General features: G+C 41.5%; 1 protein-coding gene across 2 annotated transcripts in view; it reads left to right on the forward strand.

Moving 5' to 3' along the window:
• Positions 1-18,478, forward strand: part of Dchs2 (dachsous cadherin-related 2) — a 208,027-nt gene that overhangs the window by 159,044 nt on the left and 30,505 nt on the right. For both annotated transcript variants that reach the window (XM_017591290.3, XM_006232535.5), the window contains exons 11-13: positions 916-1,050; positions 1,510-1,719; positions 5,235-6,092. In XM_017591290.3, the coding sequence (XP_017446779.1) occupies positions 916-1,050; positions 1,510-1,719; positions 5,235-6,092 (1,203 nt within the window). The remainder of the gene's footprint in view (positions 1-915; positions 1,051-1,509; positions 1,720-5,234; positions 6,093-18,478) is intronic.

Here is an 18,478-nt window from a genome sequence, read left to right on the forward strand (position 1 = left end):
TTTGATGGCGTGATACTCAGAGGGAAAGAAAGTCACTGGGGAGGGGCGCTCTCAAGGGGCATCAGGAAGAAGTCATGGGGCTGCAGGTATTGAGGGCTGACATCAGGTAGTGTTACATGCACACAGAAGCAACTGGACACACACACACACACACACACACACACCTTTATTATAAGTGTCTCATGAGGAAGATTGCACTAAATATCTGCAGACAAAGGCTTCCAACTTGCTTAGTAAGGTAATGGGATTAGACTAAGCCATCTCTATTTCTCTTCTATTTTCTTATTCGCTTGTTTGTTCTGGACAATTACGAGGGTGTGAGGAGGGATAAGCAAGTAACTACTTACAACCACAAGAATGGGAGGAATTATTCTCACAGAGCATAGCAGTGTGGTGTGGTGCTTCTCCCTGCAGATAGGAGGCCAACGGCTAGGTTAAACACAAAACAAAGCTAGAATAACCACAAGCCGCTCCATGGGCCTGCTGCCTGAGGTTGAGAATAAACACAGTCTTACAGCTGAGCACAGACTTTTTAAATAGGGGCCAATCTACAGAAATTGTCATCTGCCCCACAAGTTCACAATTAGTCATTAAATCACAATCAGGGCTGTTAGGGGGAGTAATTAGGACTACGTTGTGGGTTTGCTCACTCCTAAGAAAAACTTTATGGGAAGGAAAAAATCCCAAGCATTCACTGTGGGTAAGTCTCATAAGGCTTTTGAAAACCAAGCATTTTGGCTCATGAGGCCTTGATTCCAGAAGGACTGACAGACATATTATCTTCTACATTAATCACAAGACTTTGAAAAAATAATCTTGTTCTTCTCATCTACAGCCTGATATGTCCATATGAGAATGAATATATCCTTTACCCAAGGAGAGAATGGCTAAGTTTTGCTTTATGTTTTCCTTAAGGAGTTAATTCCAAATGTCGATTTGAAATCATGCCAGGACCTGCCTTTGGGTTGTTTGAGATCAATCCTGATACAGGAGAGGTGGTGACAACTGTCACGTTTGACCGGGAGGCTCAAGGAATCTTCAGACTTCAAGGTAAGGGATCTTCTTCCCTGTCCCCCGTCTCTGCTATGTGACCTCAAAAGATCCAGAAAGATTATTGGTGAAGTTTAGCAACTTTTTTGTAAATTTTTTATTTATTTAAAAATATACATGTATGTGTGTGCCTGCTTATCTGGATGTGTACCATGTGTATACAGTACCCAAGGAGGCCAGAAAAGACTATCTGCTCCCCTTGAATTGGAATTACACATGGGCTGTTAGCTTCCTAATGTGTACGCTGGTTCTGATCTCCAGGCCTTTGGAAGAAGAGCAATTTTTCTTAACTGCCAAGTCATGTCTCTATATTGACATTTAAGAGATGCATAAGAAGTCTTTAAATGAATGTGATCAACCTAAGAACACCCAGTTAGTTCAGTCGCATGCTGGATAACCAGAATAATATGTCTTAGGTGTGTATTAACAGCCACACCCCTCCTCCTTTGTGCATGACAGTACTTGTGCGAGATGGTGGTGTCCCTTCATTGTCCAGCACTGCAGCCATCGTCTGCACCATTGAAGATGAAAATGACCACACCCCAGAGCTTATTGCCCTCCATCATGACATTGAAATTCCTGAAAACCAAGAACCAGAGGTTGTGTACACTGTGTTGGCTTTTGATCTGGATGCTGGCAACAATGGAGCTGTCACCTATCACATAACTGGTGAGTATTGGGAAACCAGTGTTCTCTCTGGGTACTGACCAGTGACACAGATGGTCTGGTGAGTCTGTTGTGTTTTCCTACAAAATCCATACCCAGTGAGAACTGCTGCTCCCCTGATCCTGGCTTCTGCCTCTGAACCCAACCACCCTGGACCCTCCAAATTCTCTAAGGCCATGGTCTTGAAAGCTCTTCTGAATTTGATTCCATGCCAACACTAGGGCAATACAGATAGAACAGGTGGCTTTTCCCTATGTTTGCGTACTTATGATCACTTAGTTCATTCTTTACTAAATGAGTATTTGCATATATTGAAATGGAAGATACTATACAATTTTTATAAATATGGAATCTAAACTTTAAAGTTATTTTAGGTTGTGTTGATTATTGAAAGATTAAAATACCAAAGATAACTGTCCAAGTTTTCATTAGCAGTTTATTAAAAACAAAATATAAAATTGTGTTGGAAACATATCTCTTAATATAATTGATGGATTCTGTTTTCTAGTTTATGAATGTGTGATTTTCTTCCTGCTTCCTTCCTTCCTTCTTTCCTTTCTTCCTTCCTTCCTTCTTCTCAAAGTCTCACAATATTACCCAGGTTAGTCTTGAAGTCCTGTACTCAAGGTTCTGACCCAGCCTATTGGTCTGCTAGGAGAATACATTTTGCTTTATTTGAGAAAAGGGTTATAATAAAAGTGAGTATGGCAGAGCAAACTTTTATTTATGACCCTAGGTGTCCTAATTTGCTTCTCTGTTGGTGTGATCTACACTATGACCTAACAGCTTACAGTATATCATGCACAGAAGTTGGGGCAGGAACTCAAGGCAGGAACCTGGAGGCAGACAGTGATTCAGAGGCCATGGAGGAGTGCTGCTTACTGTCCTGTTCCTCATGACTCACACTCAGCTCCCTTTCTTATATAACCCAGGACACATGCCTAGGGGTGGCACTGCCCACAGTGGACTGGTCCTCCCACACCAATCGTTAATCAAGAAAATGCCCCCACAGACTTACATAGAGACCAATCTGCTGGTTGCATTTTATCCATGAGCTTCCCTCTTCCCAGATGAGCCTAGTTTTGTGTCAAGTTGACAAAAACATAACCAACACACTAGATGAGTTCTCAGGCAAAGCAGATTTAGCAGTAGGGCAAACAAGCTATGCATCTGGGAACTGCCTCAAAGCTATCTGTTTATAGACCCTCCCTGGAAAGCTTTACATTGTGTAACCCCTGACATGCTCAGACATTACTTTGGGAATGATCGAGCTAAACATCATTCATTTTGTTTTCACTTAGTTTTTTGTAACACTAACATGATACTTGGTACAGTTAACTTGCCAAGGGACAAAGGTTATCTGGGCTCACCTTGAGAGCTTTCGGTTCACAATCGATTGAACCATCGCATTAGGCCTGTAGTAGAGTATTATGGCAGCTATACATGGCAAGCTAGACTAAACCTGCATTATGAGCTAGGACACAGGAGTAGAAAATGGAGGCTTCCACACTCTGCTTCAAGGGCACGTTCCCTATAACCTACAGACTCACCAGGCCCATGTCTTAAAGGTCCCATTGTTGCATAACTGTACCACCTTAGAGACAGGTTTGTCACACATGAAGTCTGGGGCCCATTCAAAGTCAAATTCACATATAACCATACATTTACACATAAACCATAACCACCATTCACCTACACTAAGTCATGGCTATTTTTTCCTGTGTCTTGCTTTTCTGCCTTTGCACTCCTAGAATGTGCCTATTTCCTCTCTGTGTGAATTATTGCAGAGTCCTCTCCCTCCTGCTTGCTCCAGTGTAGACTACATACCTCTCCCCTAAACCTCCAGTTCTCATAAACTCTTACCCTGATTCCTCAGTCTTGCTCTTAGAACAGAAACCTGACTCCTGACTCTGCCTAAATCCCTTCTGGTTCTCCTCTTTGGTTCTGCCAGAGTATGAAGTATGGGTCATTTGAGCTTTGACCTGGCCTTCCTCCAAAATCCATGCCTTCACTTGTGACAACACACTCCTTATATGCTACATGCAAACTCCCAGGGAAATTACAGTCTTCGCTTTACACAGAACACTGTCTCCAAAACTTGTAGTCTTGTTTCTTCCCATTTAAGGATGCATTTGAGTGTTGTTGCTACCAGTGGCATTTGAGGCCACGCTAACAGGCTACACACAGTTGAATCCCAGCCACCTGAATATGAGTTTTCATAGCACACCCTAATGTCTGGGACACAACCTGCCCTTCCAGGATTGTAAGGCCCAGCTCTTCCTCATGGTTCCAATAGCAAGCACATTTGTTGTGTACAATAAGACCTCATACTTGGCACTTACTCGGGCCTTGAATGTTGGATGAGCAAGTGATTTTTGTTCTCAATCAAAAGTATTACACAGTGTGTCCATTCCTACATTGGATGTAGATTAACTGTATCTTATAAATAAAAGTCAGGATTCCTCCCTGAGCACGCACACTAGCTATTGTGATCATTTTCTCTGAACACTTAGTTCCCATACACTTTAAGTGCTTTCAAACGAACAAGGGCTCAATTCATACCATTGAGCTTGGTACTTTGATCCTATCACTCAAGAATACGGCCCATGTGTCTTTGAACCATTTTTAAATTCCATAATCTTCCCAGATGACTGTGAGACATTCTGTCTTTGGGCTCAATTATAACTTTTATTAGAGTTGGTACCATGGATGATAGTAAAGAACACATTTTTGAAAGATACGGAGATGAGTTAAAATATCTTGATGAGGTCATGGGAGAACCAGGCAGATGTGCAGTGGACTCTGACAGAAGTGTTAGAACTCACTCAGGCAATGCCGGGGATTGGAGAGGAGATGAATAGAGCACTGACATACAACCGATGTAAACTCAGCAGCTGGTAACATTTTGGAAGATAATTACAACTCACCTAATTTCTTAGAGTGTTTAAAAAATAGATTTATGTGTTTCACGTGGATGTGTGTTTACCTGCATGTATGTGTACCACTGCATGCAGTGCCTGTGGAGGCCAGAAGGGGCATTGCATCACATGGAATGGGAGTTTAAAATGGCTGTGGGCTGCCGTGGGAGCACTGGGAGCAGTACTGGAGTCCTCTGGGAGAGCAGCAAGTGCTCCTAACCACTGAGCCATCTCTCCAGTGCTCCACATGTTTATTTTTGATGATAGCAAACAACAAACTAACAAACAAACAAAGAAAACCAAATGGACACTGTATCCTGTTTCTTATCCCTGACTTTATTTTCAATAAAATACACATCCTAATGTTATGGGGAAAACATACCAATACAAAACATTTTATATTCGATTGCTTCAATGTTCTGAGCCACGTGTTGAGAAGTTATGGAGTCTGCCATGTTCCATTGTTCTCTGTACTTAAAAAAGAGCTAACATACAATAATCAGGAGGTAAACATTTTGAGTGATTAAATTAATAAGAATATTAGCAATCAGGGGTTATTATTCCCATTTCTAATAGATTTTCAACTGTTTTCTGTGACAGAAGGAAACACCGATGAGTACTTTGCAATTCATAAGACCTCAGGAGAGCTCTCAACAACTCGTGCTTTGGACCGGGAGCAGACCAACAATTTTACCCTCACTATCCTGTGCTCAGACCTGGGGAACCCTCCTCGAAGCTCTGCAGTGCAGCTGCGTGTTAGAGTTTTGGACGACAATGACCACAGCCCTGCTTTTCCCATGCTTCATTATCAGTCCGCTGTGAGAGAGGATGCTGAGGTGGGCACCGTGGTTCTGGTGCTGTCTGCGGTGGACAAAGACGAGGGCCTCAACGGGCAGGTGGAATATTTTCTTATGGAGGAAACTTCCGGAGCTTTCGCTATTGATCCCGTAACAGGGACCCTGAGAACTAGCGGTGCTCTGGATCGAGAAGCCAGGTCTCAGTACACATTCCAGGCTGTGGCCAGAGACTGCAGCACTCGCGGCGCAAAAAGCGCCAGGCTCACTATACTCATAGCCGTCACGGATGCTAATGACAACGATCCCGTTTGGGAAGAGAACCCAGTTGATGCTTTCATTGCCCCCACGCCGGCCCTAAACCAGACCATTGTTCGTCTGAGAGCCAAGGACCCAGATGCAGGGCCCAACGGAACTGTTACTTTTAGTTTTGCAGAGCGCCAGTCAGTGTTTTCCATCGACGAATATACAGGAGAAATTAAACTTCAGCAGAATCCATCTTCAGAACACTTCCCCATGTGGGTGCAGTTAAAGGCCACAGATCAAGGGAACCCGGCAAGGGCAACCGTGGGGCTCATGGTTGTCCACATGGAAAGAGAAGATGTGAAGTTGTCCTTCAGCCACCGTCTCTATACAGGACTGGTGACTGAAAACTGTGAGCCAGGTGAGTGTATCCTCGAGGTTCTTGGATATTGCACAAATTGGGGCATAAGGCTTTAATACAGACTACAGAAAATGGCCACCACAGATTCAGTTGTAAACCTAGGAATGTAGCCAATTCTTGATAGTGGAAAGTTATAATCAATGGGATTGTATCAGTTCTCCTACACCACAATGAACACTCGAACCAACTAGCTTATTAAGACCTCTCTTTTGTTTAGTTACTGTGGAAGTTCCAGGCAAAGCTGAGTGGCCCTGCTGCACTGAGTCTCTGGGGGAGGGGGTGGGAGGGGGCAATATCGTGGTGGGAGAGCATGGCAGAGCAGACTATTCATGTCACTAACCAGATAGCAGTGTGGGAAGGTAGAGAGGAATAGAGTTCTCTTTCACATCCCCAGGCCCCACAGGCCTGTCTCTTGAAGGACCACCATTTCCCAGAAGTACCACCACCCTGGGTCTTCGCCAAGCTTTTAACATGGTACACCCTTGGGAAACATGCACATCCAAAGTATAGGCATAGCTAACATTGCTCTGGTCTGAGACAAAATGTCAGGGCAGATTACAACAAACACAAAACCACGCCTAAAGCTGTACCTTTTTATTTAAGACTCTAAAGGATAAATATGTCAGAGGTCTTCATCCTTCTAGTTCCGTGCTTTATTAAATCCTTATAGGATTATCTTTTTAGCTCTCTTTCATATTTGGAGTTAAAATTGATTTTTATCGTAAAACCAGCTATCTGTTGGACAGCACTTAATATTCTAACAATGCACTTGTGAAATCCCAAGCTTCAAGAGAGCTAGTTAGTGCCTGGCAATGCAGGCACCTGGCATCTGTGGGTTGCCAGGTGTGGACGGGTCTGGCCTTGAAGGATACATTTGACATGGGAGGGTGTGTATAGTGCCAGATAAGAGGTGGACCAAAACCAGCAGATATAACAGGGAAGGGAAAAGAAGAAAGAGAACGCGGCTTGGAGCGCCGTTGAATGTGATCAGAGCAAGTAACTGGATGGGAAGTGTTCCTGGGTTCTCCCTTAAGCATGGGCTGTGTGCAAGAAACATTGACTGACAGTTTTCAGCAGCTGTGGCTTTTCCTGGAGCATGGATTTAGTACAGGCTGCAGTGATATCAAACACAAGGAAAAGATTTCCCTTATTTATTGTTTTCTGTTTGTTATGTATTTCAGTGGGCTCAAAATATCGCAGGTTATCAATCAGTATTAGAACGATCTTAATGTTATTAAATGTCAGTTTGTAACTTCTGGAATGATTTGTGTTCTTTCCAAGTGCACCTAAAATTTAAACCTTTGTATTATTCAAATGAAAAGTATTAAAGAGGTTGAAATTTCCCATAGGTCCCTCAAATATAGCATCAGTAAGAGATACTTGACATCTTGAGTGGATTATTTTGGGAGTTATTGTAAATCCACATCACATTAAACCGCTCTTATCATATTTTTGACTGTTTTCTCTGCATGTATGTATGTATGTATGTATGTATGTATGTATGTATGTGTACAGATTGTGTTCTTGGTGACCACAGAAGCCAGAAAAGGGCATTTGATTCCTTGGAACTGGGTTACAGAGTTGTGAGCAGTCATGTGAGTCCTGGGAGTTGAACCTGGGTTTTCTTGAACAAGAGCTCTTATATGATAAGCCAACTCTATAGTCATCTCCCAGATGTTTTCAATATTTTCATGTTCTTTTAAGAAAATTTAAGTAAAGAAGGAGTGTCATTCATATTTGTTTGACATTTGTAGTTGTTGAAGATTCTAAAGCCCTGGATATTAGTACTGTATTTATCTACTAACATCCTTAAGCTTCATACCTATATGATGGTTTCTTTTGTGCCACTGTTAGAAAATATCTGGTATAAACAGTGTGAAAAATATTAAATAATATATACAAAAATAGCTCATGGCTTGAGAGGCCTCAGCCTCTAATTGACTCCCCGGATTCTCGGTTCATGTAGAGAAAGAACTACCACAAAGGCTGCTCCCCTCTCCACAGACAGAGAGGAGAGGGAGGGAGTTGAGAGAGGGAGGAAGAGGGGTGGGGAAGGAGGGATGGACAGAGAGATGGAGAGATGGAGAGAGGGAGGGAGGGAGGGAGGGAGGGAGGGAGGGAGGGAGGGAGGGAGAGCTAGTGTGCTTGCTTGCTTGCTAGGCCCCAGCCTCTCCTCTGGTCTGCTGCCAGCTAGGCCAGGTTTCGCTCCCCCTTGCTTTCCCACACATTGGTGCTCTGAAAGCACTTTCACAGGCACAGCACTAGATACCTTTCAATCCAGTCAATTTAGTGATCAGTATTCACCATAATAGCCTGAAGAGAATGGGTCCCCAATGGAGGAGTTAGAGAAAGGACTGAAGGAGCTGAAGGGGTTTGAAATCCCATAAGAACAACAATATCAACCAACCAGAACCCCAGAGCTCCCAGGGACTAAGCTATCATCCCAAGAGTACACAGGGATGGACCTATGGCTCCAGCCGCATATGTAGCAGAGGATGGCCTTGTCAGGGATCAATGGGAGGAGAGGCCCTTGGTCCTGTCAAGGTCCTGATGCCCCAGTGTGGGGGAATATCAGGGCAGGGAGGCAGGAGGAAGTGGGTGGGTGGGTGGGTGGATGGGTGAGGGAGCACGCTCATAGAAGCAGGGGGATGGGATAGCGGATTTCTGGAGGGGAAACCAGGAAAGGAGATAATGTTTGAAATGTAAATTTAAAAATCCAATAAAAGAAAAAAGATTACAGCTTCTATTTTACAAGGATGCCTTTAGTAGATAAGACTCAAGTTCCTCTGTGGAAGCAGATGGCATAAGACAAGCTCTGTAGATCAGCAGGATAACCCAGATGAAGGCCCATACTGTTCCCACATCTCAACCAGGGCTGCCTCCTTGGCTACCCATTCTTCCCTCCCCCAGTTTTCATACTGGATCTGATGGGATCTGACTATTTTGAACACTTTATTTCTCAATTTAGTTGGATTTTTATTATTATTGTTTTTTATTTAATATTAGTGTGCACAATAATGGGTATTATTAGGACACTTTCATGACTGTCATTGTGCCTTGATCATAGTTGCCATCCACTATGCAACCCTGTTCCTCCTTCCCACTCTTTCCTATTTCACTACACTCCTTCCTACCCCCAAATAGTTACCCTCCTGCCTTCTGCTTTCAGGTAACATACACTTGTGCACAACACACACACACACACACTAACACACACACACATACACACACACACTCACATACTCAGGTGCATATATATATATATGTATATATATGCATAAGTCTAAATTCCTTTATCAGTATCAGAGGAGACAGGTGACATTCTTTTCCATTGACCCTCTGTCACCTCTCCATACATTCCTCCTTTAGACTTTTCTCCCTTTCCTGTAGCCCTCCTCCTATACTGTGTTTCATATGTACATAACTATCATATGTATGATATACATATATGTCACTTCTATATGGATTTCACATATCAGAGAATATATGCTGCTTGTTTTTCTGACTCTGGCCTATTTCTCTTAAGGACAGACACCCCAAGTTCTTTCTGCCTTTCTGCAAATGGCAGAATTTTACTCTTCTTCATAGCCGATGAAAGTGCCATTGCATATATAATCTATATTTCCTTTTATCCATCCATCTGTTAATGAGTGTCTAAGCTAACATCTTGGCTGTTGTGAGTAGTAAGCACAAATGCACAAGCATCTCCAGGGTATCCTGCCTTGGTTTCCTATGACACCATGCTGGTGTGGTTTCCTTACGGGTGTTCTAAGTGTGGCAGGCGGGTGCCTGCTGGGAGGGTCAGGTGAATTTGGAGTGGTATCTTGTCTTTCCAATGAGTTATGCTCATGCTGACCTCCTATTGTACAAGTGTCTGACCTCTGTCAGAATGGCCTTAACTTCAGCAGTCTCCTTTCTTTGTGTCTAAGAGGCTGCTGCCTGCCACACTTACTTTTGTAGTCTGTGGACTGCGTAGGCTTCCCCACTCTTCAGAGTGTCCCCAGATTGTCTATCCTGGGATGGCTAATATTTAAGTTGAGGGGTGTCTCCTAAGTATGTTGGGATCTATACAGGCAGGCTTGTCTCCCAAAGCTTCAAAATCCAGTAAGCATTGATCACCCTTCTTGGGGATGTAGTTCCGGATAGTAAGTACTCCTCTTGACTCTGCAGTCATAAACAGTGGCTCCCGAAGTTGAGATACCCATTGACTCATGGCTCCAGGTTATCAAACTCCCACGTTAGTCTCAGGTAGAGAGGTTATCTACTACTGAGGTCTGGACCACCTTCCCTCAACACATCACTGCCTTGGGCCTCATGCTCACTGCCCTTTTCTGTTTGTCCGTGTGTGATCCTCCCATTCTCCATGACTCTTCAAAGCTGCCTCTCATCAGGATCTGACCTATGGTTGCTTCTTGTGTTTAGGTTTCTGGGGTAGCTTAGTTTAGACAATAGAATCTCTCTCAAAATGACCTCTGGCCACAGCTCCTGGGAGCCATGGAGACTGACAAAATGGAATTCCTCTCTTGTCAGAGAAATCTCTAGAACCCTTGCCTGGATTTGAAGCTTCCAATAGTTGTGCTCCCACATGTGACTAACACTGTTGGTCTCTTCACCTGAGTATGCTTGCCAAGCTTCTGCTTCCCCTCACCATGCACAGGGGCAGTGCAGCTAGAGCCCGGTTTTCTTACATCTTTTCCCAGTTCACCCTTTGGTTTCTTTATACCTCTCTACTATCCTGTAACTCCCTTTATGAATTTCCAAGAGCTGAGGACCGAACTCAGGGCCTTATGCTTGCTAGACAAGAGCTCTACCACTGAGCTAAATCCCTAACCCCCTTTCTTTCTTTGGAATAGAGCACAGATTTTCCCTACCCATACTCTTCGCATGACACAGAGGCAGCTTCTAAAGTGATGTCTTACCAACAAACTCCAAGTCTTTTCAGAAGTGAAGAAGAAGCCACTTAGTTAATCACAATGATTAAATCCACTAAATGGTGAAACGGCGTCTCCCTGCGTCTATTTCCCTTCTCTTCTGTGGAGATCCTGGTGGGGATGAATCAGCAACCGTTATCCTCAGGGTGGGCTATTCAGAACTCCATGCATTTCTGCGAATTGCCCTGGGGTGGAAAATTGACATTATGAATTATTTTTATACCCTGGCTAAAAGTTAAGCACTCAGACTTTGGAAAACCTGAACTAATATTGAAACATGATGACATATGGGGGCAATCTGACTAGTAAAATATATTTAATATTATACAATAAGTAACCTACTTAGATCTAGATATTTGGGAGGAGAAAACTGTCTCCCAGCACTTTGGCAGGAGATCCAGTGAGCTGCTGTTCTCCATCAGCTGGGCAGTGCGGACATGTGACACACATTACCCAGGCAGGGAGGGTGAGCCTGTCGAGGCTCCACTGTTCATGGTGAGCGAGTTCTCTTTCCATGAAGTGGAAGCAGTAATGATTTCCTCACAAGGATGCTGCAAGGATTAAATTAAGCTGTAGGAGAATTCCAGTCATCACTTCTGTTGTTATTGTGGCCATTTCCCTTCTGTCTGAAATCCCAACATGAAGTTTATAAAGTTAGCGAGGCTTTAAGTTCTAACTAGAGCAAGGAGTTGTTACACAATGGTTGTGTTTGCAGCTTTTAAACCTCTTCCATCTGGCTCGTTTTCTGAACCAACTAGATAAGAATTGTACTTTCCAAAGAAATAAATCAGCCCGTAAACAAGGGGAGGCAGTTCCCTGTCACTGGGGACTTTGGAATGTTTATGACAATGAAGGGGAAGGAACAAATATTTTTCTTTCATTCCTGTTTCATTACTTGGGACAAGTCTTGCGTTTGAGATGAATTTCATAGGAACGAGGACCATCTAGGTAGCCATTTTCCACAGAGAACTCCTTACCTCATCTGTGATTTAAGATAACCCTGTAGAAGACAGATGTCTTAGGCAAAGTTTTCTCAAAAGGTGCACATGCCTGGGAATCCATACCAGCCCCCCTCAGTCACAGAAGCTCAAGATCTTATCTACCTTAATTTGCTTAAAATCATTTTTATGTATTCTTTGAAAACTTCATACATGTATAAAGTGTATCCCATTCATACCTACCCCTCACTTCTCTGTCCATTTTCCTAGGGGCCCTCCAGGTTTTACCTCTTTTTACATTTTAATTTCTATTGTTATCATGATTATTTTAACCTGCTGAGTCCAGTTGATGTTGCCTGTATGTGAATGGCTGTGAAGTTATCTACTGGAGCTTGACCACTTACTCCAGAGGTCAGCGACTCCTCACTCCCAGGAGACATAACTTCTAATAGCTCCTTAGTTGGGGATGGAGACTAAGCAGCCCTCCCTCATCCATGCTGGGATTATTTTTTATTTTATTTTATTTTTTTGACGAAGAGTATTTTACCCAAATGCATGTAAACTACATGTGAACAATGTGAGCCCATGGAGGCCAGAAGAGGGCAACAGATCTCCTGGAGCTATAGTTACCGGCAGTTTTAAGCTGTCATGTGAGTACTGGCAATTGAATTCTGGTCCTTTGCATGAGCAGCAAGGGTTCTGAATCACAGGACCATCTTCAGCCCTACATGGTAGACTTTTTAACGGGCTTGATGATGTGAAGGGTAATGCCATCTCATTTATTAACCTAACATAGGAGTGGGACTTTTCCACCAGTGTGAAAGACACACATGCACCATGCTGTCGGTTTTTAAGTATGATGAATAACTGTTGGGTGGATTGAAATAACCATATTGAGATGACAGGGCTTCTCTCTGTAGCCCTGGCTGGGACTCACTCTAGACCAGACTGGCCTTGACCTTATAGAGATCCCACTGCCTCTGCCTCCCAAGTGCTAGGTGGGATTAAAGGTAGTGTCCCCACCACATGGGGACTTAGTGAATTTTAAGACCTGACTTCTCAACCTTGCTGCACTTGCAGACACCTAGGGAGTCTAAAAAAATTACTAATGCATCTTTCTTCTACCCAGTTCAGTGAGTATCTTTGAAGGTAGGCCAATCCAACAGTGTTAATTGGTGGAAGTTCCCATGTGATTCCAGGGCAAGCCAGGGGTCAGGAAAGAGAGGTGAGAAGAAAATCTAAACTAATACTACTATTTGTCTAACTTCTGCTCCCCAACAGCAGGTGACTGCTCACCCACCGCCCTTTGCCTGTGTCTCAGATGCCATTGTCTGAGGTGTGGTACCTAGGTCTTTCCATCTCTGCCTCCTTGTGAATGTGATGCGTTATTCCTTTGAGGATTGGCATACGTATTATTCAAATGAATGTTTATGGTCCTCAGTAAAAAAAAAAAAAACAAAAAACTCATCTTGTGATGGTCTTTTTTTTATTACTGGTCCAGTCATTTTATTAGTATAGGCCTATTCAAAATTTCTATTTCTTTATGATTCAGTCTTCATATGTTGTAGGTTATGAGAACTACATGTTTCTTCTAGGAAATGTAGTATGTCGGCACCACTTCATAGCTGTATTAACTGTCTGCTATGGTAGTAATAATGTCTCCTCTTTTGTGTCTGACTTTTGTTGAATATTTTCTCTTTTGTTCACTTAGTCTAGCTATGGTTTTTCAATTTAGTTGGCCTTTTTAAAGAAAATTAAAAATTTTACTTTCAATGACTTTTCAATCATTTCCATGCTGTCCTATTTAGTTCATTCCTGCTCTGATCTTTATTGTTTCTTTCCTTCTACTAAGAGCGGTCTCACTGTGTTCTCTTCCTTCCTTGTGACAAGACATTGTGTGGTCTTTTCATCTCAAAATATTCCCTTTCTAATTTCCTTTTATTTCCTTCTTGGTGCATTGGTCATTTACACACTTGGGGATTTCCCAGCTTTTTCTTTTGCTAATGAAATGAACTTTCCAGATGCAGATGCTTGCAGCCAACCATTGAACTGAGCATGGGAACCCCAATGGAAGAGTTAAGGGAAGGACTAAAGTAACTGAGGGGTTTTGCAACCTCATAGGGAAAACAACAATATCAACCAGCCAGACACCCCAGAGCTCCCAGAGACTAAACCACCAAGCAAAGAGTACACATGGAGGGACTCATGGCTCCAGCCCCATATGTAGCAGAGGATGACTTTGTCTGGCCTCAATGGGAGGGGAGGCCCTTGGTCCTGTGAAGGCTTGATGACCCAGCATGAGAATGCTAGGGTGGTGGGGTGGGAGTGGATGGGTGAGTACCCTCATGGAGGCAGGGGGTGGAATAGGGGATTTGCAGAGGAGAAACTGGGAAGGGGGATAACATTTGAAATGTAAATAAATAAAATAATCGATAAAATAAATTAAAATATAAAAATCAAAGTAAAAGAACTTTCATTCTATAGTGGTTGGAAGAGATACTCATTATGGTTGCAATTTTGCCAAGTTCATTCACATTTATCTTGTGATCTAAAACATGAGTTACCTAGAAAATATTCTGTGAGTACTTTAGAAGAATGTATATTCTGGGGCTTGGGAATAAAGGGTTCTGTAGATGTCTAGTATATTTCCCCCTATGGTTGTTATTGAAGTTTTCTGCTCTCCCTTCTGTCTGTCAGATGAAATCCTCTCCTATTTTAGGTTACTATTTCTCACTTGAATTTAGGCAATGGTTGATACACACACACACACACACACACACACACACACACACACAGAGAGAGAGAGAGAGAGAGAGAGAGAGAGAGAGAGAGAGACAACACACACACACACAGCTATATTCCATATCTTGTTGAAAACTCATCATTCTATTATTATGAAATGCCATGGTTTGTCCCTTGTAGAATTTTTACTTAAAATCTGTTCTTCTTGATATAAGTGTGACTAGCTACTTAGGATAGAATTTTTGTTCAGTTCATCTGAATCCTTTCCCTTTCAGCCTGTGTATGTGTTTTTGTATGTTAAGAGAGTCTTTGATACACAAGTAAAAGTGGCCTTTTTTGTTTTGCATAAAAGCTACCCTGGGCATTATAATTTGGTAATTTAATCTATTTACACTTGAAACAACTCCTGGTAGAAAGCAGTCACTGAGAACAGTTTAGCACTATTTTAATATGTCTTACAATTATCTTATCTCTCATTTACACTCTTGCTTTCTCGCTGTACTTCATTACTCTTTAAAAATAACATACTTTGGTTCACTTCTCATTTCATGTATGTTTTCTAAAATATACTAAAAAAATGACCTTTAAATGATAGCCAAGCTCAACTTTAATTGCAGACAAGGAGGACCCCACTCCTTACCTTTTCCCTGAGACTTCGTGCTGTCATTTTGGCAGGTCAGTGTTAGATGCTGTAACCCTTCATGTAGTTCCTTTATTATTTATTTATATTATCTAATAAATTTGTTATTTATTATTGTTAGCCTGTAAGTGAAATTTCAGAATTAAGAACAGTGCACACCCCACTACTGAAGTGTCACAAGATTCACGTTTGTCCACACTTACCGAGTCAGATAACTTTTGCCTCTTTATGTTTTCATTCATGGCCCAGTGTCCTCCAACATATACTTGAAGGACTCTGCTCATTGTATCTTCTGAGGCAAGCTTTGTGGTCATGCATTGCCCAGCTTCTGTCTCTGGAAAGATCTGCTTTTATTTCATTTATACAGGGCAGTTTTGCTAGTTTTCTGATGGAACTGAATGTCTGACAATTGAAACTATAGAAGAAAAGTTTGAAGCAAAGCTAGGAAATCATCAGAATTCCAATTGCTAGGCTTTGGTTCTCAGGGAGATCGAGACTAAGGAACATTAGTTACTACATTTCACAGAAGGCCTCACAAGACTTGAAATTGCAATCTGGAAGCTATAGGACTCTGGGAAAGCTCAGAGCAAGAACAGTCACATTGAAATAACCAATATGAATTATTTAATTTCACCACCGATAAGCCCTTCTCCAATTTGTCATAGATCAGCCTAAGTGACAAACAGACATCCAGATGGAAAATAAAGATTACAAAACCCCCTCCCAGGGGTGGGGTGGGGGTGGGGGGGCGAACCAAAACATGCACACCTTTCTAATTGGGAAATTATAAGCACAATCATAAGAAGACACCATCAGAAAAACTTTCTGAGGTTGTCATAATCATTAACAAGGTTAATGGGCAAAGCCTTTCTGTACTAAGCCAGTTAGTAAAATCTGGAGCAACTGCTCTCTTTCAGGTGCACACAAATGCCCCCGACCCCCACTAAGCATAGAGAGAAATGTGGCACAAACAAAAGAATAAAAATTTAAAATCATCTAATTATTCTAAAAAAATTCAATCAATACATTACAAGGAAACACAGACAACCAAATAAAATCAGTAAGGTTCTATAAAAGGTTATATATGTATAAAAAATCAAACAGAAATTTTAGGGCTTATTTATACTACAACTGAATTGAAAAGTTCACTAGGGAAATTCAACAACAGATAACGCTGAAAATTTTGCTTATGAATATTCAAGAAATGCTCATGTACAAGTTTGTATATAATGTTTTCAAGTTGAAGGTTCATCAGCAATTTTCACAGGTTGACATGTCTACCTTGAGGTGCTATGCACAGTCATTTAAGTTTACCTGTATGCACAGAGAAAACATCAGGTTAAACATGTGGCACTGAGAGGGATCCAGAAAGATCAAGGCCCTTATCTGTTTTGTTAGGGATGTTTCACATTTAAACTTTGTCAAAGAAAGAAAATAAACACGTGTGGCTCTCTGCAGACTTTAGCATCCAGTTTGAAGGCTTTTGTTGAATGAAATTTCTCTGGGCTACATTTCCATTTGACATTGTAAATATTTGATTTGCAACAAAATAGGAATTTTTTTCCTCTAAATAATAGAGGCCATAGGAATATTTTCCAGTTCTGTAGTCATCAATATTCTTTTGCACACAAGAAATATCCTCTTTTCTTTTTTAATAATTGGGCATGGAAAAAGCATTCAAACCCAAGGAGAAATTAAGGCCATCAGCATGGATTGTACATCTTGCCTGCACAGTTGTTTATCTTCTGAGTGACGTCCTTATGAATCTGTGGCAACATGGTTGCAATAAAATGTTTGTACTTAAAAATAAGTTGTGTAAAGGAAACACAGAACTGTGATTGCATACCATGGTGGAAGCACACTGCAATGTATATGTATATTTATATAATATAGATTATTTATTTATATTATTTATAATGTATACTAAAATATATATTATTTATATTGTTATTTACATATAATATCTAAAAATATATATAATTTTGAGTTGATCCTTGGAACCCCCATTTGAAAGGAAAGAATATATATACATATATATGTTTATTTATATTTATATGTTTTATATAAAATCTGCGTGTGCATGAGTGCTTACATCAGCTTATAGAAAAAGAAGGCATTGTTACAGCAGCCACATGCCTGGTGACCTGTAGTCCCATGAGCACCAGTTACTATGTAATTGAAGCTTCTCCCAACTTGTACTAACTGGATTCTAACACTATTATTTGATTTGTTTCTTTGTTGCTAAATAGTTCTGTAAGTGGTTTGGAAAGGAGAGTCATTTAGAAATCTAGCTGAATGAGTTTTAAACTTCGTCAGGCTTTCTGTTAAGTATGACATTTCTAATGAGTGTGATTCAGTCTGTCCTGATGGCATATGCCTCTGAATCCCAGCCAGGAAGGACCTTGAGGCAAAAGGGTCACGAGGTCTACAGACAGTTTAGAGTCACTCTGGGTAGCTCAGTGATACCCTGCCCTTAAACAAAAACAAACAAACAAACAAAAAGCTCAGGATACCCTGCCCTTAAAAAAAAAAAAAAAAAAGCTCAGGGAGCTGGGGATGCAACCCAGTGTTTGCAGAATCTTTTGTCTTTTATGTGCAAAGCCATGCTCAGTTTCCAAGGACATAATCTGTCTGGGTTTAACTAGATTTTTGCCTTCTATTAAAGTCAGTTCTCACTGAAGTTTTGATTTTACAAACTTAGGTGTTTATAAAAACAGATACAACTTAAGTGCTAAGCATTAAGAGGATCCTAGGTGGAAATTCTATCTGTTCTCAGACCTTTTATGCTTTCTATTTCTTTCAAAAATTTACATTTATTTATTTTATTTTAAGATCTGGGGAGAGGGGCACACATGCAAGTTGTGCGTTTGTATATGCATGTATGCACGTAGTGTGTGTGTGTCTGAATGTGTGTGTTTAAGGGCACACATGCCTTAGCATATATGTGGAGACCAGAGGACAACTTTCCAGAGTCAGGTCTTTCCTTCCAAATGTGGGTTCCTGGGATCAACTCTATCTCTAGTCATGACAGCAAGTGTCTTTACCTGAAGAACCATCTCCTTCCCCCTCCATGAAAAAAAAATTAAGAGTCTAGGGGGAAATCAATTTACCCTAATTTATCTATCTTTTTTATTG

This window comes from Rattus norvegicus, chromosome 2 (assembly GCF_036323735.1).
Source record: "Rattus norvegicus strain BN/NHsdMcwi chromosome 2, GRCr8, whole genome shotgun sequence".
Classification (NCBI taxonomy): domain Eukaryota; kingdom Metazoa; phylum Chordata; class Mammalia; order Rodentia; family Muridae; genus Rattus; species Rattus norvegicus.